Here is a 27,131-nt window from a genome sequence, read left to right as displayed (position 1 = left end):
GTTATCTCTACACCTTGATTAACCAAAATTTGATTTCATCTAGAAATAATCCAACCATTCTTGCTTTATTATGAAAACCTATATTCCACAAAATCAACTCTACTGGCATCCAAATTTAATTACATGCCCAGTTACATGTAGCAAATGTAGTGCAATTATTTTTACTAAAGCAATTTAATAGCTCTTGAATTATAAAACCTGTCAGAATATAGGCAACATTTGATGTAGTCTGTACACCTGCCTTTCTTACTCTTGAAGTGTCCAGAGAAAACGTTCTATCTCTCTGTAGGCCTACATTGAGATCTGTGCCAGTAGGTCACAAGCTGGCTAAATGGGTCTTGTCATCATATTTGTTCTCACTGCAGAGAAGTTAAATTCTTAAGAAAGGCTGAACAAATGCAGAGCCTACGAACATTCTGGAGCAGCGAGGGCACTTTGTGCAGGTAGACTGAATCTATCTGGACCATTGATAAAAGACTGTGTAACTCAAATGTTCACAGATTGCAACTACTGAGGAACCTTACTGGGGTTTTTTGTTTGTTTTTTTTTTTTTTTTTTTTTTTTTACTTGCAAATAGTTTATTTATTTTCTGGTTTTTCATCCTTTTTTTTTTTTTCTCTCTTATGTATTCAAATACTAGGAATTTGTATTGTATACCACGAAAAAACAACAACATCAACAGGAATTCTTCCAAAGGGAAAGCTAAAAAATGGAATGCACACATACATGCCTCATCTTGTGCCATATAAAATACCTGGGAAAGAGACTTGGATGTGTTTTGTATCTGAATGCACGTATCTGGTAACTGCAGATAGACATCACAATAAGGAATATGAAAATGAGGCAACACACATATTACCTAAAGAGCAACAGTTGCAGTGGATCAGTTAAATTTCTTTAAGAATCTACTGAACGTCATTGCAGGCATCTCATGTTCAATGCATTTAGGCCAACTTGCTTTAAACAGCTGAATCAGCTTTTGTGAGTGTTAAACTGTCTCATGGTTTTGGAGTAAGGGGGTTCATTGCACAGCTGCACCTAACCCAGAATCCTCCATCTTTCAGAAAGAGGTCGCTGTACCTGGACCACTTTTCTCCTGGAACTGCTGTGCAATAGGAGCATCTCCCAGGCACAGGCGTGAGACAGGCTGTGACCCTGGCCCCGCCCTTGCAGCTCTGGACCTCGCCAACCTCCTACCCCTCCAACAGCGGAGCAGGCACTGGGATTTTCCACCCCCGTCCTCCTCCGAGGCTGGACAAGCAGCCGGCGGGCAGGGCCAACGCTTCCTGGCAGCGCAGGTCGCTGCTTTTCACCCGCCCGCCAACAAACGAAGGATGCCGAGGTCAACCCCGGCTCCCGACACGTTTCCTCCGGCAGGTCGGGGGGAGGGCCCTGGGCGAGGGAACCGCGCTGGGGCGGGACGGCACGGGCAGCCGAGGCCAGCCTGAGCTGGGGCCGAGCTCCGCTACAGCTGTCGGGGCTGTCCGTGCGGTGCTGCCTCGCCGCCCTCTGCGCCGCCAGGATGAGGCGGGCAGGGCCCTGGTGCCTACTCCTGGCCGCGGCCTGCGCCCTGGCCCGGCCCTCGCCGCCACCGCGGGCCGCCGTGCGCTGCCAGGCCGCCGGTGCCTGCTTCAGCGCCCACCTCGCCAACGCCTCGTACGCCGAAGCCCGCGCTGCCTGCGGCGGGCGGCGGGGCAGCCTGGCCTGGCTCAGCGGCGAGCAGGAGCTACGCCTGCTGCTGGGGTTGCTGGCAGATGCGGCGGCGGGGTCCGCGCCCTCGCTCTTCTGGGTCGGGCTGAAGAGGAACGCCTCCGCCTGCACCGACGCAGGGCAGCCGCTCCGCGGCTTCTCCTGGGAGGGCACCGGCGGCGGGGCGGCCCCGCAGGAGGTGCCGGCGGCGCTCGGACGGTGGGTGAAGGAGCCCGTGCGGTCCTGTCTCGCAGCTCGCTGCGCTGGGCTGCACCTAGAGGCGGCGGCGTCCCCCGACGGCGGCCCCAGCTGGGGATGGAAGGAACGGCTCTGCCCGCGGGAGAGCCAGGGCTACGTCTGCAAGTACCAGTACGAGGGAGCCTGCCCCGATCTCAGCCCAACGGGCGCACTCGGCCTTGACTACAGCCTCCCCTTCGAGGAGCGCAGCGTCGGCCCCGGCTTCAGCCCGCCGGGCACCGTGCTCACCGTGGTGTGCTCCGGCGGGGAGGTGCGGCTCACCTGCAGGCCCGAGCGGGGCGGCTTCGCCTGGCAGGGGGCAGAAGGGCCCCTCTGCCCCTGCCCTTTCCATCACCGGCGCCCCGCCATCGGGCGATGCTCCCAGACCGCCGGGTGCCGCGATGCCGCCGGCCGATTCGCCTGTGCCTGCACCACAGGCGAGCGGGATGGGACTCCTTGCGTGGCCATGGGGGCGGCTCCCACCACTGCGGGCGGCCCTGCGGAGCCGTCGAGTGCTGGGGCGGACGAGCGCCGCCCTCATGCCCCGACACCCGGCGGCCCTGCGGGACCGCCCGCGGCCCCCACCGCAGCCTCAGGCGGAGAGAAGACAGCTGCTGCCCTGCCCTCCTCCTCCTCCAACTACGTTTTCATCCTGGTGACGGTCGCGGTGGTGGTGCTCGTCATCCTGGTCATGACCGTCCTGGGAGTCTTCAAGCTCTGCTTCAATAAGAAATCCGAGGGCCGCGAGGACAGACAGCCGCCGGAGGCTGGCAGCAAGGCAGCGGCCGGCTCCGGGGAGCCAAGCGAAGCAGCGGGCGGCGAGTAGCCTCGGGGCGGCCGGAGCCCTGTCCCTCGGGGCTGCCCCGAGCGGCAACTCCCACCCGGGCCGGCGCTCGGCTCCCCCGGCCCCTCTGCTCCAGTCCGGCTGCCCGGGGAGACGAGGAATAGGCGCCTTGGGACTTGGCTGAGAAGGACTTGTCAATGTGGAACAGGCGGCTGCCCCCTTGTCAGGGCTTTGAAGCCTTTAGACAGCCAAGATTTTTCGCTGGTCCGAAAAACAGTTATTCAGGTGCTGACATAAACATAAATGCAGCAGCCTGGCCAACACAGCGGTTACTTATCTGTAGCTGCAACCGTTGTGGGGTTTTATCCTCTCAGAAACTGTTCGTGTGCCTTGGAGCAAGTGTGAGGGAGCACAGTGAGCACTCACGTCTTGTAATTCAGAAATCACTCATTCTCTGAGTGGTACTTGGAAGCTCTCCTGTTCTTGCTAATTGCTGAAACGTTTGGAGAGGTGAATTGCCACACTTCTGGAGAAAACTGTGACCTATACTCTTCCAGGCTGACATCCTTAAAAATGAAAAGCATTTCTATACTTAGAAGGTCATTAAATTGCTGAGGCAATGGGAGGTTAATAGAAAGTCAATTTTATACTTCAGCTGATGAAAAGAATAAAGGATGATGTAAAACCTAAATCACTGCTCTGTTTGTTACTTCATACAATATTTTTATTGTAGCAGAGCAACACATTTTTCAGTTACAGCTTTTCTCCCCAAGTGCGTTGATACAAAACGTCTTCTGCATGCAATGCATGGCTCCCTTACACTCGGACAAGGTGATGACAGACCACACTCTGTGAGGCGTTATCGTGTGTTAAAATACATCATGCAAGTCCCCTTCTTTTTAGTTATATAAGTCGTTTTCCATGGAGTCCGTGGAGAGTAAGGGTGGAAGAATTCACCCTTTGTGCCCCTTTCTAAATGAGGTAAACAGTTCCTCTGTGGTTTCCCCTGGGAATTCCTGTAGAGCAGCTTTCCTCCTGGTGCCAGAACTTGCTTTCTGTGCAGTTCTGAGTGCTGATGCTCACTTCTTAATATGGTGCTGGTTTTCAATTAAAGTGGTAATTCTAAATATTGATTCAAGGTTTTCTTAGTGCAGTAAGACACAACTAACTGGATCTCATCCAAGCTTTTTGGGGTGTGGGAAGGGTAATGAAAGAACTTTAAAATCTGAAATGTTGCTTTTGGTGGTGGTTTTTTTTTTTGTTGTTGTTGTTGTTGTGGGGTTTTTTGTTTTTGTTGTTTTTTTTTTTTTTTGGTCGTGGTTGGTGGTTTTTTTTTTTTTAATAGGCTTTTTTTTTTTGTTGTTTCTTTTCCTCTCTTTAGAGCTGACCTGACTATTGCTTTCACTTTGCCACTTTCCCGTTGAGTGTAGTGAACTCCATTTCAAACAATAATGTGTATTATTATTTTTCTTGCATGCAAAGACTTGAAGATTAATATGGTGTAAACATCTGCTGAGGATAAAATATGATGTGGCGTGCGCTTTTTCATTTTCCCTCTCTGTCTGCTTAATGATGGTAGGTTGCTGCTATCTGGGAAAGGTTTTTTTGCTTTTGTTAAGGAGATCACAGCCATTTGTGACCCATCAGGCTGTCTGTAGCCATAAAATCTATTGTATCATGACAGAAATTAAATCCAGCTAGGTGAGAATGCTACTGACTACAAAGCTGTCTCATACTCTTGTAATCTGGTTATCTGACATTTCTGTTTCAGAGGACAGGCATTTTTTCACTTCAGTAGGAAGCTTGATCCTACATTCAGATGTATACAGATTTGAAAAATGGCTTAGCCATTAATGCGTTTTGTCTTAATACCACTCCTGTTACTACTGTTGCTGTAGGTAATTTCTTTGAGGGTGCAGCCTATGAGGAACTCTGTTCCTCTACAAGGGGCAGTATAAGCAAATAACAGCTAAGATGAATGCAAGCTTCCCTAAATTATTATTTCTGTGTTTTTCTCTTTCCCACATATAAGATGGCTCAGTAGGACTATACAACTGTCCAGCTATTTTTTTTCTAAGCTCTAGAAATACTTTTGTTCTCTGTTTCAGGAGTCTTGTCAAGCACACAGCTAAGTGCTAAGTTGAGTGTCTGTAACTGACTACTTCTTTGGTGTCTCTCAGGATTTAACTCAGACTATTCTGTCAAAATGCAGAAGTTCATGCTCTTACAAACCATTCACCTGTCTCATCTTATTATTTTCATTTCGCTCTTTGCCTTGGCTTCTTGTGAAATCACATTTTGACTTAAGAGTTCTTTTTCTCATACTCAGGCTTCAGAAGGAAGCATTAGGCATTTGTCTAAAAGACTACACAAGGTCTCTGTTATGTTTTCCCTGGTTTAAAATTTGAGTCAGCTGAAACCAGACTATTATGCACCTAAGGATGGGATCCACCTCACCAGGTGTAGACATCTCATCTACACTTGTCTTGCTAACTTAGACTCTCTTATAGCCTAGAGAGAAGTGTGTACTTGCAGTTTCTTTCAGAAACTTGGACTAGATGATGAAAATAGGGCCAGTGAATTGCATTCTCAAAGTGCCATTTCTCTGCATTGACTGTAAAGAAAGTCTAGGGAGGCTACTCACGTTTAAATGCCTGTTAAAACACACCAAAAATGCCCCTTGTTTCCAATCAATAAATCTAATTTTTAGATTTCCTTAATTCCTGCAAATATAGTTTGACTGGTAGGCATATCATTTGTCAGCTCTACATGCTGTTCATGAATATGTGACAAATTTTTAATGGTTTGTATTCACCAGAGAATAAGAAATGCAATTTTCATTTTCCCCATTTTTTTTTAAGTAAGGACTCATACAGTTGAGGGCTTGAGTAAGTGTTATGGGATTAAAGTGAAATCTAAAAGTGGACATAAGCAAAATTCAAATACTTCAAAGAACTTTTTTCAAGTGTAGTATATAGCTTAAAGAAGATTAAAAAATTGATTCTGTGCTTCCCTTGGGAAGTATAACTTCCTATCACTTAATCATTTTTTTCTCATGGTTTCAGCCCTTATTATCTTTGCTCATATATTGCGTGGACCTTAATGACTGGTACATGCAACTTAGTTATATCAGAAATAGCATTTTCTGTTTCTTCAGGATGTAGAAATTTATCAAGGCTGTAGAGTGGTGATTCACATGTTTCAGTAATGATATATAACTCACTTGAAAGGCAAATGGCAAGACAGCAGCAGTAACCACTCTCCCAGGGCTTCAAAATAAGTTAAACCTCATGCCTCTCCTTCTTTCCCCAGTGTGCAGCTTTGCTTTTCTCCTCTGGACTTGCAGAGCTCTGGGACTGGGAGGCTGGAATGTGAAAGTGAACAGGAAGTCGTCTGCTTGCAAGCCTTTTACCTTTTTTTGCATTGCAGACTTGTCGGCAAGGTCCCTGTAGGCAGCCGTAGAGGTGGAGAACAGATAGTTTGAGTAAGATTAAAAATAATCTAAATCAGTAATCTCTCTGTGACAGCAAATGCTTTGGGAAATAGAATAGAAAATCTGACATGTGTATGTGCCACTTTTCTGATTTACTTTAAGATTGCAAGACTTTGAGTTTGAGAAGTTGTGGATGCCCCATTCCTGGAAGTGTTGAAGACCAGGTTGGATGGGGTTTTGAGTAATCTGGTCTAATGGAAGTTGTCCCTGCCCATGGCAGAAGGGTGGAACTGGGTGATATTTAAGGTCCCTTCCAACCCTAACCATTCTATGATTACATGAATAAGCATATTTTAATATTGAAGTTGTTCTAGTTTGCATGAAGACATATGAAATTTCTTTAAGAAAGCTTCTTCACAATATTGTACACTCAGTTTAGCTTCTAAAATTGTCTTCTCTCTTTCTGTGACCAAATGATATACAAAATAATTCTGCTGCAATGTTAGGAAAACAAGCTCACTAATGCCCGTATTGATTTTCTGCTCAATAAAGCAGTGACACTAGTCACACCTTTTTCCTTCAAGATCAACTTCTCCTACCAGCTTCAGCCTCTCCAGCCACTGACTCATCTCCGTAGCAGAATTACACTCCAATTTCCAATACATGTCAGAGCAGTACAAAACCAAAACAAAGACTTGCTATTGCCTAAATGGCAAAAATGTGCTACCTGTTTAGCAGCTGGAATCTGAATTTTACTAACCATTAATTCCTTTATAACCAATATACATTTTGATTTATCCCTTTGTAATGGACCAAATAAGAAGCTTAAGATGTACAATAATGTAGCATATATATACACATGCATGTTGTATATGTGTGTGTATACTCATACATACTTGCTTTGTACAGCTTTGCCATGTTTCGAACTATTCCAGCTGACCAGCAATCATTTGAGCTTGCTGTTTTATGTTAGAGTGCCTGCAAGTCCTTTATGAGTTAGTTGCAATTGTGGAACTTTGCTCTTACCAATCTGTCAGCACTGGAACTTATGTTCCTCAGTGCTGTTCAGTGTTACAGAGTGCAGGAAATTACAGAACCCTTGCAGAAGCTCACAGCTTCCCTCTGGGTTGTCTTACAGAGTTTTATGTTTTGTAGGGCCCACATGCACAAAAAATAGCCCTGTCACCAACAAGGTAAGCTGAGCCATGCAGTTCAATTCCAGTGCTCATCACAGCGATCAGCAGGTCCCAAGATATAAATCTGTTCCTTCAATCTCCATATGCTATGCATTCGGGTACTTTTACTTTTATCTGAGCCTTTCTATTTAGGAAGCTCAAGAACCCACAGAGTGACCCCAAGACATATGATGCAGCATAAAAACCTGTGAAAAAAAGAAAAAAAGAAGACTTTTTTGGGAAATGGGATAGTAGAAGAAAAAAAGCATCTTTTTTTGATCAAAATTGTGCTTGGTTTGTAGCCGTCTAGTGACATACTTTGAAATACTCTCTGGTTCACCTGTTTGTCTTGGCTATTTCTCTCTACAAAATGCAACATCTAAAAGCATTATTCTCAGACAAAAATCCAATCAGTAAATTACCCTTTTTTCCTGTGGCCTAGCCTGCAGTTACACACCCAGTAAGGCTCTGTGTTGAAGAGGATGGAAGTGCTGAATGCACAATGCAGCAGAAACATTTTATTCTCCTCTAGAGATTCATAATTCAGTCTGTAGAGCCCTGGACTCAGGTAAGGTTTCTAAGGGCTGAAATTACATAGTCTAGAATGCTGGATTGATGTTACTTTCTTGGCTAATTTATTTCTTCTGATTGGTTGGGTTTTGTTTGGTTGGGGTTTTTTTTGCTACTATTTTTCTTGGATTTTTAGGGGGCAGGATTTACACTGCTGGAAACATGGCAGAGAACAGTCAAATCTTACATAACTTACTCATCAGCAGGTTATTTTATTTCAGTAAGATTTACTTTAATATTTAAAAGTAGAATGCTGAATTTTGGAAACTGGTTAAAATACAGTGTATGGTCACAGTGTTAATAAGAGTGTGCCACGTACATTTGAAAAGCAGACATTTAGTTTTTCAGAAACAACCAGAAAGCCTTTTTTTTTTTTTTTTTTTTTTAATTCCTATTCACTGGAAACCTGGCATTTCAGAAATGCTTACCTCATATTCAGAAATCTGTTTCTCCTTCTCTAAGAAGAAATCACATGGGTACTTTAGATGCTGAATGCAAAGAAACCATTTACTGCATGATGTTCTCTGCTGTAGGACAATCTCAAGAGGCAGAGGATCTGCATGTGGCCTCACTTTTTCATTCACAGCCCAGATATAAAGTGCATCTACAACCCGTCTGGTTCAAGCCCACTAGCTGCACACAGCAGTCAGTCCCAGGATTATGAGATGTTTCTTTACTACTGTGCTGGGAAGCCTGGTGAGAAAGCAGAGTAATTTCCTGTGTACCCTCCCTTGAGTGGGAAAATGCTGCAGAGGCACCTGATGTATGTTCCATGTGAAGAAAATTCTCTCTTGTGTGTACCACGGGAAATAGTCCAATGCATTGACTAGATACTCTTCAGAGCTACCCCACCTCTGGGTAGTGATTTTTTAGTTAATTAAGCATTATTTCAGATCATTTCCATATGAAATTTGGAGACTTATTTGCAGTTTGGAAAGCATTAAAAAGAACTACGCTTGTTTTCTGGTACAGGTTATTTAATGAGGACAATGTGGTTTTTTGGTTTTTGGGTGGTTTGTTTGTTGTTTTTTTTTTTCTGGTAGTTATATTCTGTTATGTAGAATAATAACACAGAACGAACTCACTTTTTCTTCCAGAGCAAATTAAGAGTGATTTACAGCTGTTGAACAGCTCTCCCACTGCCACAGTCAAACTAAACTAACTACAGCCAAACTAAAGGGTGAAAAACAGCAGGAAGAACTGATAGTTTAGGATAAAAAAGATTTTGTTTCCAACTGAAAGCGACACAAGGTGTTTTAGCCGGTAATACCAGAGGCACTGCTGGCTGTACCCAGCGGAGGGCAAGCCTGCCATCTACCGAGGTACTACAGGCCCCGCGACAGCCCTTGCCTGCCCTGCCCACTCTGAACATCACCATGGCCGTCTGCCTGCAACAACTGAAAATGAAGAAATAAGTGTACAGGTGGGTGTGCAGGCGTCCACCACAGCTTTGTTTAAAGGCAAAGTAAAATAAATTGAAAATAAACAAAACCAGACTCAACTCTCCATCAGAGCTGAGTACTGGCTTTCTAACTTTTGCTTCATTGTGTCAGATATTAAGCAAATCCACCAGTAGAAAGTAGACTGACTCTCTATTTAATCTGACCGTACATAACAATACGCCTGTGTGAAAAAGACCACATAAGATTATGAGATTTATATCATTTTGAAGAGATCATGAGTGAGATTTTAGGTGAAACTCTGCAAATAGCATGGTGTGGAATCCTGGGGCATTTTACTGTTTTCACAGATGTTTGGTTTCTGTGAAAAGTTAAATAAGCTTATAAAGATATTTCATCCTTTTTTTTCTCCCACACGTGCATGTAAACCATTATCAAAATTAATATTTACATGTTTTCATTGAATGAAGTCCACTGGGAAGTAAAAGAAAAGAAACTGTACAATTGTAAAAGCTTTTCACGAAATATTTTAATAAGGATGTAACAGCTTCCACATTAGCAATTTTTAAACTAAAAGGAGCTGACTCACAGTCCATGGAAATGAATTAAGTTTTTTTTCTCTCTCATTTCAATGGCCTTTGAATCAGACAACTTTGAAATACTAAATTTATACATTCATTTAACAGTATCTAATTTTTGGTGAAAGAAATGTACAAAGTAGAATCCTGCTTTTTGCTGCTGAGAAAAGTTAAGCAGTATAATTTAACAAAAACCTGTAGAAAGTCCACCACCGCAAATTCTAGATGCTTTAATTGTCGACCTTACACTTAACACTGTACTTAAGCACTGTAGTTACCAGTACAATGCTATGGGTATGCTGCTACTAGAGATTTTTCCCAATCTCTTGCTTCAGATTGCCTGTAGTTATAATGAATACAACTAACAGTATTGTGCTAGGGAAGTGGTTTATCACAGCTACCAGCACACCTGTCACTGTGTGACACTGTTAACATAGGTGGTAGAAAGCAAAAAACATAGCTCATTATTTCAACAGAGTCCCGTACGGATTCTTATGCTTGGGATAAGAGGGATCATGGATAGAAGGGTTTGTTTAGTCAGCTGTCATTTATCAAACAAGAAAGCTTCATTCATGTATATGAAAATTGTTCTGTCATAAGAAGGGAAGAGAGAAAATTCCGGAGAGAGAATTTTTGTGGGGGAAACAGTGTAGATGAAAGAGTTAGAAAAAGTGACAACCTTTTTATCAGAAAAGGAGCCTTTTTGAGCATCACCCATTTTAAATGCAACCTTGCAAGTAGCCACCACAGACATAAGTACACAGTACAGATTGCTTCAGAGAAACACGTTCACAACACAGTGACAAGAATCAAATAGAAAAATCAAACAAAAAGACATCTGGCACACACTAAACCCATAAATTCTCAGAAATGAAACATTAAGAAGCTCTGGGCCAGTATATTACATTGGCAACATATGAAACCCATTTTATGGTTTTTTAGTGCAACAGAAGAAACTGGAGCTAGAGTAATAGCTATTCTCAAACAGCTACTTTTTTTGTCAAGTATTTATTTCAGAGCCTGATGGGGATTTTGAAACTAATCCTTTTATTTTCCATGTAGGCTAGAGTGACTTTGCAGCCACCCAGGACATTCAAAACCATCTGAGCTCCCTTCATCGCTGTTTCACAGCTGATGGAGCAGGCACAAGACAGTAGCTTCACAGTTTAGCACTCCCTTTAAACTTTATTATTAGCACACTTTATCATATATATGGACACATTCAAACATTTCTCAGCTCAGCAGTCCCCCCAGCTCCCTGCTCAGTGCTCTACTCCCTGTGAGTCACAGAACTGTTTATCTCCCTTCATCAGCAAGCTGCTGTGTAGCTCGGAAGCACAGCAATAATCAGATTTTTTTTCCAAAGACCTTTTCTGCCCTGCTTCCTCTGAACATAGCACAGACAGCCAGAGCCCCAGTGAAGTGAAGCTGTCTGCAAAGCAGAAGACAGCTCCATGACTGTACCACTTCTTTTCTCGGGGCCTTTTTGCTCCCTACTTTCTTTTTTATTCCTGGGGGGAGGGTGGGACAGAGAGAGGCTACTCGCTCCTTCCTGGGGGAGGGCAAGGTGTGTTGGCGGGGACTTTTCCCCAGCATTTCTGCTCTCTGAAGAGAAGGTGTACACTGACATGCTGAGCAGGGTCACTTTCAGTCAGGGGGAGTCTGAGCCTGAATGGTGGGGTTTGACTGAGGCAGGCTTGACTCAGTGGCCTGGGGGTCCCACCGACTGAGCGGGAGGGCAACCTGTATAAAAGGTGAGGGAGAATTGTTGTAGGACCCTTACAGCCACTAGTCAGACAGAGAAGGGTAGCAGAGCTTGGCTGACAGACCCTAAGATGACCCATAAGTGTGGCAATTTGTTAAGTGGGTGTCAAAGCATCAGCAAATGCACCTGCTCTCAAGGGAGGCAGATAGGGGTCGGGGATGGGGCAGCAGACCTAGGATGTAGGGTTTTCTTCACTTCCTCTGCCAAACAATGCTGTTGTTGGGCAGGACAAAAACCCCCTCCCTCCCAGCTCCCCCATGCCACAGCCCTGGACTTTCTCACCCTCCTGCTGGGGGCAGTAGGGGAGCAGGGGGTCAGGAATGCTTCCTCAGAGGGTGGTAATCCTGGAGGTGCAAGTGCCATTCCTGTACATGCTCCCTGACTCCAAGTTGTCTGGGGGAAAGTCCTCCACGCTGTATGCTCTGCTCTTGAGAGCAGTGGCATAGTAGTCGATGGGTTCCTCTGCAGCATTGTCCATCCAACTGAGGCAGAGCAGCCGCTGGAAGGACCGCTTGAAATTGTCCGAGAGAAAGCCATAGAGAATGGGGTTGGCACAGCTGTTGGCATAACCCAAGATGACAGAAAGCTGGCTGATGGTGGCATCATCCTGCTCTACAAAGACATTGACCAGCTGCACAATGTAGAAGGGCATCCAGCAGATGACAAAGACCATCACCACCATCATGACCATGAGAGTGATCTTGCGCTCCGAGCGTTTGCGTTGCTGCCAGCCAGCCTTCAGGGCCACCATGCGCATCTTGGCAATGATGAGGATGTAGCAGAGACAGATGGCCACCACAGGTAGCAAGAAGCCCATCAGAAAAGTGTAGACTACAAAGACCACCAACCACCTCTGTGTGGGCTCTGGCATGAGCATGTTGCAAGCCACTGTTCCATCACTGTTGGCTGCTGTGTTGGAGAAGATGATGATGGGCAGGATGATGAGGATGGAAAGCACCCAGACACCCAGATTGACCATTTTAGCCACAGTGGGACGGCGGTACCTAGCTGCCTTGATGGGGTGCACTACGGCAATGTAGCGGTCCACACTGAGCACAGTCAGGCAATAGATGCTGGTGAACATGTTGATGGCATCCACACTGAGCACCAGGCGGCAGAGCAGTGAGCCGAAGGGCCAGTGGTGCAGCAGGGTGGAGGTGACCAGAAAGGGGACGCTGAGCATCAGCAGCTCATCTGCGATGGCCAAGTTGAGGATGTAGATGTTGGTGGCCGTCTTCATCTTGGCATAGCGTAGGATCACATAGATGACCATGGAGTTGCCACACAGCCCGACCAGGCACACCACGGAGTAGATGAATGAGATGAGGATAGCGCTGCCCTGAGACTCACTCAGGGTGCTGTTCGGGGCGCCGGAGGAGTTCCTGCCGCCTGAGTCCATGCCCCCCGCCGCAGCCTCCTCCGAGGCACTGCCGGCTCCGCCGCCGCTGCCGCTGCCTGCACCGCCCGGAAGCCTGGTGCAGGTGCCATTGGGGAGCATCCTCTGCCTGGAGCTCCCCGCCGCCGGCTCAGAGCAGCAGGCGCCCGCCGCCGGCCCGGTCCTGCATCCTGGAGGGGCTCCCGGTTCGGCGGGTCCCAGCAGCGGGAAGGAGGCGGCTGCCGGCGCCGCTCGCTCCGGGTGGCTGGCGGTTATTGTCGCTCTCCGGCTGGTGAATGATTAATAGGCAGCGGCTCGTCACCAGCCACTAAAAGGAGGAGGGAAAGACGGGGAAAAAAATGCTGGAGGAGACGTAAGTGGGTGTCCCTCCCAGCCCACTCCCGCCGCCCGCCCGCCTCCCATCCCGCCCTCCGGCCGTTCTCTGCTCTGGCAGTACAGCCTCCCCCTGTCCCCGCTGCCCCCACATCGCAATGCACCCCACACCCCCATCCCCTCTCTCTCCCCGTCCAGTATTGTTTCCTCCACTGTGCACTTCCCCCCTTCCCTCGCAGCATCCTCTCCTCCCCCTCCATTCTGCACCGCCCCCCCCGCCCCCCATGGCACCTGGGTCTGGGCAGGGGCACCAAAGGCAAAGGGACCAGCCTTTTTCTTCAGTTAAAAAGCCGGGGTCATGGGCGGGTGGGCAGTGTTACCTGGGCAGGGTTGCCTCATACCTGCACAGCTGCTGTCACCCTCACCTCCCACTGCACATTGCCCACCCCATAGCACTGGCACTAGGCATGGCACTATGACCAGTCACATAACCTTCAACCCTGTGTGCACTGCACTGCCTGAAAACGGCAATACCCTTGTGTCCTGCCTTGTCCTGTCCCACCACTACCAGGCATCACACACTAACTAGCATCATACACTACTTCAGTGCCCCTCTCCACATGTTTTGTTCTGAAACACACACACCACTTTAGTGTGCAGGTGCACACATTACCTGACATCCCAGCACATGCTCTGCCTCTGTTCATCACATCAAAGAGTGCAGGCACCAGCTTGAACGCTACAGCTCGCCATCACTATTTTCACCCTGACAGTGCCAAGACCATCCTAGCTATGCTGCTATGCAAACACACCATCTGTCCACTCTTCTGTCCCTTCAGATACTGGTTCCACTCACAGGATCACTTCAAGCTCGACCATCACATTACCAGTGCTACAACCCCCTGTTCTCTTAATATTGTACTTAAAACCTAGGCATGTCCCTGATAGGATTGTATTCAGGAAGGGTCGGTCTATAAACCCTCCTTAGCACTATATAATGACACAAATCATCATCTCCACAAAACATCATCTCCATTCTTACACTACTTCTACAGATACATAGCCATTGATGCATAAATGACATCCCATGCTACACGTGTACACCCCAAACCTGCTTCTACACACTGACCCTTCCATGCTATTTTGTATACACCCCCTGGTCTGAAACAAACACAGTCATATGCACTGATAGCTACTCAGTCTGCAGGCAGACACTGCTGCATTACACTCCTCATACGCACCACCGGTTCCGAGCACACATGAACACCAGCAGATAGTCCTAATACTTTATGTTCTATATCCTGGCAATCATACTTTTTTGCATGTGGTTTTGGTTCTGTTTTGGTTTGGTTCTTTTTCAGTGCATGACCTTCGCATACACCTCTCCTTCTGGGCAATATGTCTCTCATCTCCCTGTACATTACTGCTCCATGTATACAGTCTGTCCTTATATACTTAACACATAACCACTTAATCAGTTTCCATATACCACCACCACCTGCCCATTGTCTATTAACTACACATAGTTACTCACTAGTACACACACCCTCACACTTGCTCACTGCATCAACACTCCTTCAACACAGGCATACATACAAAATACTCAGTAATTGCTTATTGGCTGTAGCCACTCATGTGTGAGCATATCACACCTGTATGAACACCAATCTGCCTCTTCACATAAACTGTCACCCACTTTTGTCATGAATAGCAGGTCCACATGGCATAAATCTTACCACAGTGCATACAGTGCTATATACTCCCCACTGCATCACTATGCTCAACATCACATATGCATCCTTACAACCTACTCATTTTACCATGCATACCCATCACCTCCTACAGCTTGCACATCTTGCTATCACTGTCTGCCCACCATCACCAGTATACATATTATCACTACCCACCCCTTTAATATGCAGATACACACAGCATTACCATCAATTCGTGATAACCCGTCAGCAGGAATTTATTCTCTCTAGCTATAGAGAATAAATATATTTATCCCTATGCCCCTTATCACTACCACATACATGTAGCCTCCTGAATGTATGGTTTTCCTCATGTCAGTCGTCACCTCCAATCAATATACACCTAGACACATTACATTCAGCACAATTTTGCATGACCCATAAGCAAGATGTTTCCTTTTCTTCTGTTACTAAAAAGCAGATGGTTAATGCATATGTATGTATATATACACACCTACGCATAAATTTAATGATACTCTGTGACTTTTGAGGACTTTTTGTATTTATGTTCTAGTATAGAAATGAATTTACTGAGCAGCCTTTGCAAATGATCTTCCCATTCTTAGGATTATTGCTGTATATGAGTCTTTTAGCTTGATGTTAGAGCACTTGGGGATGTCATGCAAACTTTTCTCAGAAAATTCATCCTTACATTTGGGGTTTTAGAGGTTGTATTTCTGATGTGTTAGCATGAGAGCATCTTCCAGTATACAGTGAAAGAAAAGGTTTATATTTAACTACAACTTGCAAAATCTACTTGCTGTGTGCTATCTGACACTGCTCAAATCTCTGCAATTATGTAAATTCAGCTGGAGAGTTATTTTCTTTAAAATTTATATTCTGGGAGAATATGAATCAGCTTTCAGTTACCAATATGAGAAGGAGAGTAAATCAATAGCTGCAGACCCATCAACAAGAACATCTGGTTGATTGCAGTACTTTAGCCTGTTTGAAAACCTAGGGTCCAAATATAATTCATTTTTTGTTTATGTGAACATTTGTTTTAAGGGGCATCTACTTATGGAGCATAGATTGAGGGGTTTCCTTCTTTCCATATAAACTGGCATTTAATAGTAGTGTGACTAGAAATGGGAATGCTTTCAGATTTAAGAACATGGGAGCAAAATGCATCGGCTTTGAAACTATTTATGGTGGTGTCATCACCACAAAATTTCACTTCTTGTCTGCATGGCTCTCCCATTGCATTTCTATACATACAAACACCACCACTCATGGCAGCATTTTAGACATTTTAGTCATGCTTTTGGCCATTTTAATTAACTACTTTTCAGTGATAGCATTTGGTCATGTCCTGCACCCAGAAGGGTCAGTAAATGTCTGCTCTTGAAATAGATGTTGGCACAGTGTTCTTTTTTACTGCAATGATTCAAAACAAATCATGTGTAAATTGTAACTTCTTCAAGGGTACACCTCTCACAAAAGGAGGAAGGGTAGCTTGACCTTCTCAATATAGTCTTCAGGTCGGCCTACAACACAGGTAGATTCTTTCCAGTACCCCATTTTTGTAGCAACACCTGCCTCCCCTGGAAGGGTGGGAAAGAATTATCTTCCCAAAATTGTTACTTCTGGGCCATGCTAGAAAGCCTAGGGCTAAGGCTCAGCCCAGGGTTAGGAGAGACATTAAGCCCATAGCTCCAGCTGCAGTGTGGATGCAAGAGGGAGGACCAATGGTTGGGGAAGTTGTGCAAAGAGCTTATGCCTGAACCCTTTTCATTCCTCTGGGACAATGCTAGGTGTCTCAGGATACAGTTCATCCCATTCCTAGGCTTACGTTTAAAGTCAGGAGAGAGACAAAGCCAACAGCTCTAGCTGAAAGGGGCAAAGTCCAAAGCTCCAGCTGATGAAGCACTTCCCACTCTCATACTGGGAGCTCAACCCTTAATTTTCTTCCCACAGTTGAATGCTAGCACAGCCAACTCCATCTGAAGTATTTAAGGCAAGAAAGCCACTGCCAGTCAGAAACAGCCTTCTTATGAACATTTCTCCTGCTGTTGGGGTAAGCCTGCCTCTCAAAACCTCCCACCTAAAAACCCCTACAAATGGCTCACAAGGCAGATAATGCATATTATGTCAGTCAAGATGCATTTCACCTAGTGTCACTGTGTCTCAAGTACTGTGGCATAAAAACGGCAACAATCAAGGCACTTAAAAGGAAGCCTATGATAATTTATTCAATATTTAAAACCCACAAAAATACATGCATAATTTTCATCGGTAACTTTCAATATTTCAGCACAGCAGTGATGTGATATCTCATGAAACTGCTCTCATTTGTCAATGCTGTGAATCTTCAGCAAATTCAAGTGAGTTTTGGTAGGCTCAGTCATTTCAATGGGGTTGCACTAACTAATTCAGTTAAGTTATTTAGTCAAGTTATAAGCACAGTTATTCAAACTGTAGATGCTGTGTGCACTGTTCAAACCCTATATCTCAAAATCTTGCAGAGAAACTAATGAGTGAATGCTTTTACAACATTTATTTCTACAAAATAGCAACATACTATATAGCTTGTCTAATTAGTTGAATTGGAATCTGTTACAGTTCTGTTAAAAATTGTTCAGTACCCATTTCAGTTGCATGTTTTTGGAGGTCATTTTCCATGACCTTTTGATTAAGATAAATAGACAAGTTTGAGCTACTTAAACCACTCAGATGTAAATTCTGTTCTTGCTTATCACTGCTATCACTGGAAGTGTTGTGAGTCAGCAGGGATTTTAAATTTACATTCGAATGTCAACACATTTAAAAAGGTTTCCCCTTTAATACAGCTTTGTATCGTAGGTGTCATGATTCTTATTATTGTTTTAGCAGAGTGCCTAAACTTCATATCAATTTTAGTTATGGTTCAAAATGCAGTGCAAATAGAAAGATGGAAGTGATTCATTATAATGGCATGTTAGAAAGCATTTTCTCCTAAAAGGAAAATTTTGTCTTTTGAACTTTACACTTATTTGAGAAATTAAAATCTATTCTGTAAAAACAGATGTTTTAAACCACACTCATCAGAGAAAGAGTCAAGCTGTTGCTTGGTGAACACAAAATGATTCTTTGTATCTAGATCCAGATGCATTTATGTCAGACTTAGCTGCTGAAAATGTTAGAATTCTGACAAAAGTGATGTTACATTGCAATTATTCCCGCTTCATCACATTTTCTACTGTAGTAGTTAATAAGTGACACAGAGCACCACTGCTGAAACCAAGTATCTGGCAGAGTCATACAGCCACCTGCTCTGTGCCATGAATTTTTGTTTTCAGGAAAGCTGAGAGCTGCACACACGTGCTGATAGCATGCTCCATCAGTTCTCAAAGGCAAGGCTGCTGCCCCAGAGAGTGAGATAAGACATAGTGCCAGATTCTGATCTCAGACACACTTATTCAAATCTGAGTAAATCTATTGACTTTTAACTAACCAGGTTCATACTGATGTATCAGTGGCTGGAACCTCAGTTTTCAGTCCTTGCCTCCATTTAAAAAGTTACTTGATGGCAAGAGTCAGTAGTAGGTGCAGCTGACAAGCTACTGAGTATGTTTTGGCTGTAAACATAGCAAAGGACAAATTGTTTTTAGCAGATTTTCATCTTGCTTCATTAAAACCTGCTTGGAGCAGGGCAGATATTTGTATATAAAATCTTGTTGCTTGTTGCTGCTTGATTAACTTGCATATTTTAAAAGAATGAAGTAGTTGTATATGTTGTTTTAGCTGGATAAATGATACCTGAGAAGTCATGTTCCCCAAGTAATACTACCTTTTCTATGCTGTAATGCATATTGTAATGGGAAAAGCTGGTGTTTTAAAAAAAGTAAGGCAACTAGTCTCACAACTTTGAAGGGCATAAAGCAAATATTCATAGCAGGAAAATAGCACACTTAATTTCTTACTTGGAATTGGGGTTATCTTCCAACTGGGAATGTCTTAATCTAGTGAAAAGTGCTGTATTTCTACTGAGTTTGCTGAGTGTGGATCATTATGTCAACTGAGCCTTACCTCTGAGGTTTCACAGTGGTATGTGTTTCGTCCCAGGGCAGAATATTTATGACTCAGTTGCTAGTCATTATTAAGGCATAACTGAACAGATGGGACCCCATTGTGTTTCCTGAAAGGGAAAGAGGCATAAAGTTGTGATTTGATACCTGTGGACATTACTGTCCATTTGAAAACATCCAGAGTTCAGATTACAACACTGATGTCAGAACTGATTATCACCTGTGATTACTTCTCCTTGGCAAGACCTGTATAATTTTAGATGTACAACTTGAGGAGAAAATTAGGATCCAATTACATATCTTGGGTGACATTTCAAAGCCTAGCTAGCCTAAAGTACTTTATAAAACAATAAAATAGCTGCTGATTTGCAATTTGTACCTATCAGTTGATCTTGGTCAAAATCATTCTATGTAGTTCTGAGTATGGGGATTTGTCTTATAGGGAAACAGTATTTTCTTCAGAGAAACAGTCATGAGGTTTCCACAAAGGTCTGAGAGAATTTCATGTGCTATCTTTACATTTAGCCCCTATAAAATTCCAGCACTTCACAATGTTTAATACGTATCACCATATTTAAACAAAAAAAATTGGAAATAATTTAGTTAGTTAGGCTCGGCACAAAAAGACATTTCACGTGGTGAAAAACTGTAGTGTTCCTTACAACAATTTCCTTTACTTTGTGCAACTGTGCAGGACAAAATATCAAAAATTACTTATGGGTGAATGGGCAAAACTCTTTGAAATGACAAGGGGCTTCATCCATTGCCCCTAAAGAAAATTTTGCACACTTGTCTTATTTCACCTGTAGAATAGACTCGCTTTTACCTATTACCTTTTCACTGTAGGAGTTAATAAATGAAAGTAAATGAAAACTTGTTAAAATTGGCATTGTCAAATGGACACGTCAGAAACCACTTTTGATGGGACAAGCTTGCAATTTATTCACAAATTCAGGTTATAATCCCATGCCAATAGTGTGGTGTGACCACCATTTTAATTCTGTGGACAACATTAAGCAATTTTTAATTCTCTGCTTGTTCGTGCTTCTTTCTAAGCATTGCTATAATTTTACTTATTCCCCACTGTGTAATCTTGGAATTGTTTCATGTGGTACAAGTGACTAGCTATAAACACTCTGTTTTGAAGAATCACTTAATCTTTAAATAGCTGTATTCATACAAGTTACAAGAATGAGAATTTTTCATCATTCAAGCAGAGATGGAAATGCATATTTAAAGATATATGCAAACCCACTGAGAAATTTTTGGCTCGAAAGATGTCTGTAAAAGTGACCTTTCCCAATAATTTGATGAATGTGGCTCCTTGAACTATTTCACGACTTATTTAAACAAATGCATCTGTGAAATTTATGACTTCCATTGTGTTGGATAGTTTAAGCATATTTGCAAATAATTTGCTAGTTGAGGAAAGAGGTGTTAAGTTTTCTGCTCCTTGCCTTGTAGTGAAATACTTCCGTACAGCACATACTGTTCTCTGGTGCTTACTGTTCTTTGGTGCTTCTTCCAGACTACTTTCAAAATAGCTCACTTATTAGTCTCTGCTAGACTCTTCAGGGTAATTGCTACATTTAAATGTATGCTGGTTGGATACTGTTTGCCAGTGCTAAGTATTTATTTTAGCAGGCCTAGATACAGTCAGAGAATAAGTACTGCACTAAATGTATGAGCAAAATGAGGGAGTGATCAGTTATGAATGGAGTGGGCTGGGAAAATGGGAGTTGCTGTTTGCATGCAAATAACTTGAAATAAGTCAGGAAATACAGACAACAAAGTAAATTTGTAGGATAACCATAGCTCTTGTATGGTATCCAGTTAAATTTTATTATTTATTTCATCTAGCTTGTGAAAAGAGTTTTCACTGTGTAAGTTTTCATTTAAAAGTCATATGAATAAATGATACAGGGCTTCCTGATGGATAACTTCTCAGTCTTCTAAAACATATTAATAAAGAAAACAATCGTTAATTTACAGTAAATCTTGTTTAAAAAGTGATGTTTCATTATAATCTGGCATGTAATTGTTTCTTTTTACTTGGGAGCAATGGCAAGCTATTTTTATCATGTAAATGATAATACACAGTTAAAGGGGAATATGGCTACTAACAACTGAAGTAGCAGTGCACATCATACGGTGACAGCACATCTCTAGTTTGTGTTGTTTGATGTTCAAGTCCACCTGCAAAAGACTGACTGCAGAAAAGCATAATCCTTGAGTTAGCTTTGGTTATCTATCTATCTGTGGTGCTTGTACATCTCCGAAGATAGCATGTGGGGCACACTATTTTGTACATTTTACAGTCACTGAAAATATTTCAGATTTTTCCTTTATTACCTGTTATCACTGGTATTCTGATGTCCTGTACTTTAAGTAGCCACAATGCTACTACAAAAAGGACATACAAAGATGCTTTTATGATCTCATATATATAAGACATAAATAACTCTGTACAATGTGAAACAATGGAAAATCGATAATGAATACATCATTGGAAGCATATCCAAATATGTTTTATTAAATAGGGTATGCTGTCATAGTTTTATAGGGAAAATAGTGAGGAAAATTTCTTTATGGGCTCTCAAACTGTATAGACTTTTCCACTCATTCAGGATGACCTGCAGATACAAGGTTTATAAATGCTGACTTGAAATCACAGGGCAAACACAAAACTGCCACTCCAGCAAAACTCAGAAGTTGATATCTTACTGTGTACAGACAAGTAGTTCTTAAATTTCATTATGATTTTTAATCTTCTTTGAAACCTGAAGATATTTTACACTGTTGACTTTTTAATGGATAACTTCATTTTTTTCTCCTTTAAAATGCAATAGAAGCAAGATACAGTATTTAATAAATGTCTTTTAAATATCCACTTTTTTCTCAAGTAGCCTAAGATACTGAAGTTTAGTAAAATATCAAAGATCATCAACATCTGAGTATGATAAGACCACATAGCAGCCTTCTAGTATCTGAAGGGGGCCTATAGGGATGCTGGGGATGGACTCTTCATTAGGGACTGTAGTGGTAGGACAAGGGGTAATGGGTTAAAACTTAAACAGGGGAAGTTTAGATTGGATATAAGGAGGAAATTCTTTCCTGTTAGGGTGGTGAGGCACTGGAATGGGTTGCCCAGGGAGGTTGTGAATCCTCCATCCCTGGCAGTGCTCAAGGCCAGATTGGATGAGGCCTTGGGTAATATGGTTTAGAGCGAGGTGTCCCTGCCCATGGCAGGGGGGTTGGAACTTGATGATCTTAAGGTCCTTTCCAACCCTAACTATTCTATGATTCTACGATTAAAAGTGTGTTTGCTGAATATGTTTATTTTTTTAATTACAGAAACTTACCACTGAGCTTACACTGGAAAGCTATGCTGTGTGGTGCTGAATTTTGTGTTTAATAATTTATCTTCCTTTAGTATTCAATCTCATTTGTTCAAAATCTCTTCTTTCATAGTTCTTCTATTTACTTATGTAAATGCTTCTCATTAAGTGATTCCAAAAGCTTACAAAACTAAGGAAATTGTATCCACATATATGTAATATGTTATATAGTGTATTGAACAAGGTAAATGCTAGAAAGAACATTTGAGAAAACATCATGATGCAACAGAAAATCCTCACTTTCAAATCCCACTTCAATTAAAATATTTGATGTAGTACCTGATGGTATATCATGCAGTAAAACATAAGGAGTCCTTTCCAGCCTGACATGATCGAAGGTTTTTTGGAGGTTTATCTTGCATGTTTTATTAAGTTAAAGGGGTTTTGTTTAATTTTCTGTGTCCAGATAAAAAGACGAAAGACAGTTTTCAGTTCAGACTGGTTTTGGCTTTTTGTTTTTTGTTTTATTTTTTGCTTGGTTGGTTTTGTTTTGTTGTGTTCTGATTTTAAATAGAGCTTAATACCTCAAAATGCAATTGCAACTCTTCTGAGTTGAAACCTGGCCCCATACAGATGCTCCAGGATTAAACTCTACAGTAATTCAGCACCTTCATTGATTTTGCCCATACTGAAAGACCACCTGGAATCTGCGGACTGTGAAACAACAAAGTGTTATCATGATATGTAACACATGTGTTCACATCACAGCCTCATAGCTTGCACAGGGGACAAATGGAATCTTCCTGTAGGCTGAAAACTCAGCTGCATGTCTTGAGTGAAGGTACTATTAGTCATTCCCACAGGCGATGTCCATCTCTATCTGTAATTTTACCTCTATTTAAAACCCAGACTACTTGTTTTTAATTTCTCACCTATGCATATCATCTTCTTTGACACAAGAAATATAAATTGTTGTTTCATTTCCTTCATGCTATCTCCTATCTACCATCTTATTTATTCAGATAATTTTCAGACAGGAAAGGATTTTACAATATTCAACACTATCGAAGGAGATGATGACTAGGTGAAGGTCATGAAGCAGGCAGGGATGCTAAATGGTTGTTTCATCTCTGTGTCACGGTCAATAATGCACCTCATGTCATCCCATCATCTCAGAATACAAGCTGGCTGTGATAATATATAAATAAAATACAATAAAGAAGAGAGGTTTCAAGTATATACTTTTGGTTAGAATATGTTCAGAGCTGAGCTCTTGGATTAACAAGAAAATAAATGTTATAGGCAGCATCCATATCTACCTTCCTATATTAATAATGACTCAGGCTCCTTTCAGATCTTATCCTTTGGTAGTGGGAGAAAGCCTGCATTTTTCCATTCCATTTCCCCAAAATGTTCTGAGAGCTTCAGAGTATCATTCTGCCAGCTTCTTTGTGAGCCATGTTGGTAGGAGTCCTCCTTGCCCTTGTCTCTCCCTCTCTCCTCTCCTCTCTCTTGCCTTTCTCTCACCTGTCTATGGCTGAAGCCAGAACCACTTTAGGTCTTTTTCACTTTAACAGCAGTTTCTAACACTTGCAAAAAGTGGTATTTGAGGCCAACTTTATATTAGCAAGTAGTGCATACCAATAATAATAAATATGTAGAATGAGTTAGTGAGGAGATCTGGATGCCACATTGCACATTATGTTAAATTTCGGACTAGCACAAATCTGTCAGTGATTTAGTGCCTGTTTGTGGTGGCAGTACAGCAGCTGTGCTCCTGGAACACATACTCAGTTTCTGCAACTCAGGCAACACTACACAGTGTGAATCAAAGAAGACTAAATAGTGTTATTAGGAGAAACACTGGAAAAGTGATCCAAATTAACCACTGATTTAGACACATTCTGAGAGCTTCATTATGGTATTTTATGCACTACGTCTCTCATGATGAATATATGTAGAAGGGCAATCTCTGTGTTTCATATATACAGAACACTACTTAGAGTGGCAAGCTTGTTAATGTCTGTTCAAGGGATGGGAGACCTCTGTTTCCCTCTATCTTTGTGTGTGCTGAGAAACAAAATTTTTATACAACCATCCAGATTTAGCTTCTTTCATTTTTATCTGTTTTCCTATTTGCTATCAGCCTTGTGCACCTCTTCCCCAGGATTGCATCATTCTCTTTTTTTATGCCAAGCAGTCTAGGGGTTTGTACTGTTGGACCTAATGGATTATGCTTCAAAGAATATAGTGAACAGGTTTTTCGTCCTGTGAAATCTGCTTGTCTATGGGATGTCATGCAGTTCATTTTCCCAAATGCCTTTGTTACTGCTGCCTCTGAGATCAAACACATGAATAACTGAGAAAATTAAGAGCCATCCACTGTGTTAGTAGCCTTAGGAGCAGTTTACGTAATCTAATATTTTGCTCTCTGAATGGATAACGGCATCCACTACTGCAGTGTCTGAGAGCTGAGCCCTGGGGGTGTTTAGGTACCTAATTCCCACTGCATTAGGTGCCTAAGCCACAGACATGCCTGTGTGTCAGTCTGCATTTTAGTAGCCAGCAGTCCCTGCTCTCAGCTGCTAGCTAACCCTGCTGCTAGTCTTTAAGCTCTAGGGGAAACCAAAATGCTGGACTGTGAGAACAAGGTCTTCCTCTATGTGTTCTGTAGGCATGGCCAAGGTGACTGAGTGCCTGGGGCTCAGACACCAGCAGCTACATAAGAGATGAGAACTGGGAGAGATCTCTGGCTTTCAAAATGCAAACAAACATATCAGTAGTATCCAGATCACACTCACTGTTTTGCAGTTTTTCAGGATTCCCACAAGGACTTCCATGCAAGAGGAGGGGAATAAATCTAGAAGTGTTTACTATTTTCTCATATACAACAGAATGAATAAAAGATGTTTACTGTTTTAAAATACTCAAAATAAGATGTATAGTAAGCTGGTCCAGCTGTGGTGAAACTTCCAGTGAATTAAGTGGAGCCAGTACTTTATTTGAGGGACACTGTGTAGGATGAACAAATAACTCAGCATTCCCTGTACTGTTGGAAATAAACACATCACATTGTGCTAGTACATGATTATCAAATAATAAAACCATGTCTATAAAGACGGGGTGTTCTAATTAGGTTAGAAAGAATACAGATTTTGTTTGGCACGTTACAGCTCACTTAGCTTCCATAAACTGAACAGCTATCTGCAAATATGAGAAATATATGTGGAGATAATTCTTAACTAGTCTATACCAACAATAGTGGTGAAAAAAAACAACTCTGAGTGCTATTCCTTCCCATTTGTATCTTGACATCAATCTCTGGAATGGTTTCAGGATGAGCAGTGGGCAGGATCAGTGAGCACGATCCTGGTGGACAGGAAAGTTCTGAGATTTTTCTCCTCAGTAGTCATGGTGGATTAAAGATGCAAAATTCTTCTCATGACCATTATCATGCTGTGGGAAAAGCAGAATGATTTTCAGACTTCTGAATTTGAGTTGATCGACCAGTGAGGATTTTGTTTAATACTAACTACAGAAGAACAGGGAGGGGAGGATTTGCTGAAGGCATTGCTTGGCACTGTTTTCCTCGTGAATGTTTTTGATCTGCTTCCTTCTGACAGCTCCTCAGATCAGCTCTGATGCTGCCACCTTCATACTCCTCAGGTATCACCTTATGCCACACAAACTGGTCTGAAAGGGATTTTGCAAGGTTACCTTCAGTATTGATTTCAGAATTGGGCCTTTTAAAATAGTTATTTGGCATTTAATATTCCCCTAGTTCTGAAATTTGGCCTTCCAGAAAAAAAAAAAGGAAAATGTTTATTATTGATTATTCATCATAAAAACCATTTGCTCATCACTTCACTGGCTTTGACATTATACTAATTAGCAAATCCCATTGCAGGTTTAAGGTGTAATTGGATTGCAACAATTCTACTGATTTCAGTCAAAGAATTATCAGACTCATTTTCTGATGTGGAGAAAAAAATATACAAGACAGTTTTGGAGACTGCTACCAATTAGATGCTGTGATCATTTTAAAGCTTTTGTCTTGTCATCTTAAAATGAAAACCCTTTCACAAAATAGGTATAAAATAGATCCAGAAGACTGCTACAGATGCCTGTCTCATCTTTTAATTACTCATAAGATGCTAACACCTGATTTGCCAAGATATTTGCCTGAAACCTTGGATTCTATTTTTAGGAATAGAACACCAGTCTTAAAGAAGCAGCATCATTATTTTAAGGTGTACAGATCCAGAGAGAAATAACTGTCTTCACTGCTGTCTTCAGCAATATGAGCTATGTATTGATTAATGAGTTAGATTCCTGTTGAATAGTGATTGACACCAGAGGCAAGTCAGTACTTGACATCCTAATGGCTAAAATCCTCATTAGGCATCTGTAACTTGACAGGCCTATCTAAGCTCCCCTGCAAAGATTACAGGGCTGAAGAATTACTAAAATATGCAGTCCACTTTGTTCCAGGTTGGGTTAATTAAAGCTCATTGTAAAACAATGCTATTTCTTTCTACAGCTATACAGAGACACAGTGAATACGCCTGAGTTCTTTTCTGCCAGGGTCCAACTTTCCTGCTTAGCACTTTTCAGCAGTCATAATTCACACAAGCTTCCCAGTGGGCTGCAAGATTTCCAGCTTTTCTGTGCTTTGCCACTCCTTCAGGAAAACAAG

The 27,131-nt window shown here is 42.4% G+C and overlaps 3 protein-coding genes across 3 annotated transcripts in view; 1 reads left to right on the top strand and 2 right to left on the bottom strand.

The window, feature by feature from the left end:
* Nucleotides 1–1,286: 1,286 nt before the first annotated feature.
* On the top strand, nucleotides 1,287–3,401 carry CLEC14A (C-type lectin domain containing 14A). Its single transcript, XM_061367300.1, is given in 2 exon segments — nucleotides 1,287–1,486; nucleotides 1,522–3,401. Coding segments are annotated over 2 exon segments (1,383 nt in total). The 5' UTR covers nucleotides 1,287–1,334; the 3' UTR covers nucleotides 2,753–3,401.
* A 6,398-nt stretch (nucleotides 3,402–9,799) lies between these two features.
* SSTR1 (somatostatin receptor 1) lies at nucleotides 9,800–13,392 on the bottom strand. The gene has a single exon (XM_061367337.1). It carries the CDS (start codon nucleotides 13,127–13,129, stop codon nucleotides 11,960–11,962), a length of 1,170 nt encoding a protein of 389 aa, XP_061223321.1. The 5' UTR covers nucleotides 13,130–13,392; the 3' UTR covers nucleotides 9,800–11,959.
* Nucleotides 13,158–27,131, bottom strand: part of TTC6 (tetratricopeptide repeat domain 6) — a 165,933-nt gene continuing 151,959 nt past the window's right edge. Inside the window, 1 exon segment of the mRNA XM_061367292.1 lies at nucleotides 13,158–13,334. Coding sequence (XP_061223276.1) covers nucleotides 13,158–13,334 — 177 coding nt within the window.

Source organism: Neopsephotus bourkii, unplaced genomic scaffold (genome assembly GCF_033783945.1).
Source record: "Neopsephotus bourkii isolate Nb327-2 ecotype Australia unplaced genomic scaffold, CSIRO-AGI_Nbou_v1 NB_1376, whole genome shotgun sequence".
NCBI classification, from domain to species: Eukaryota; Metazoa; Chordata; class Aves; order Psittaciformes; family Psittacidae; genus Neopsephotus; species Neopsephotus bourkii.
This window is presented reverse-complemented; position numbering and strand designations above follow the sequence as displayed.

Excerpts from the sequence above, each read along its gene's own strand:
- SSTR1 (XM_061367337.1), bottom strand. The coding sequence starts at position 13,129 with ATGCTCCCCAATGGCACCTGCACCAGGCTTCCGGGCGGTGCAGGCAGC.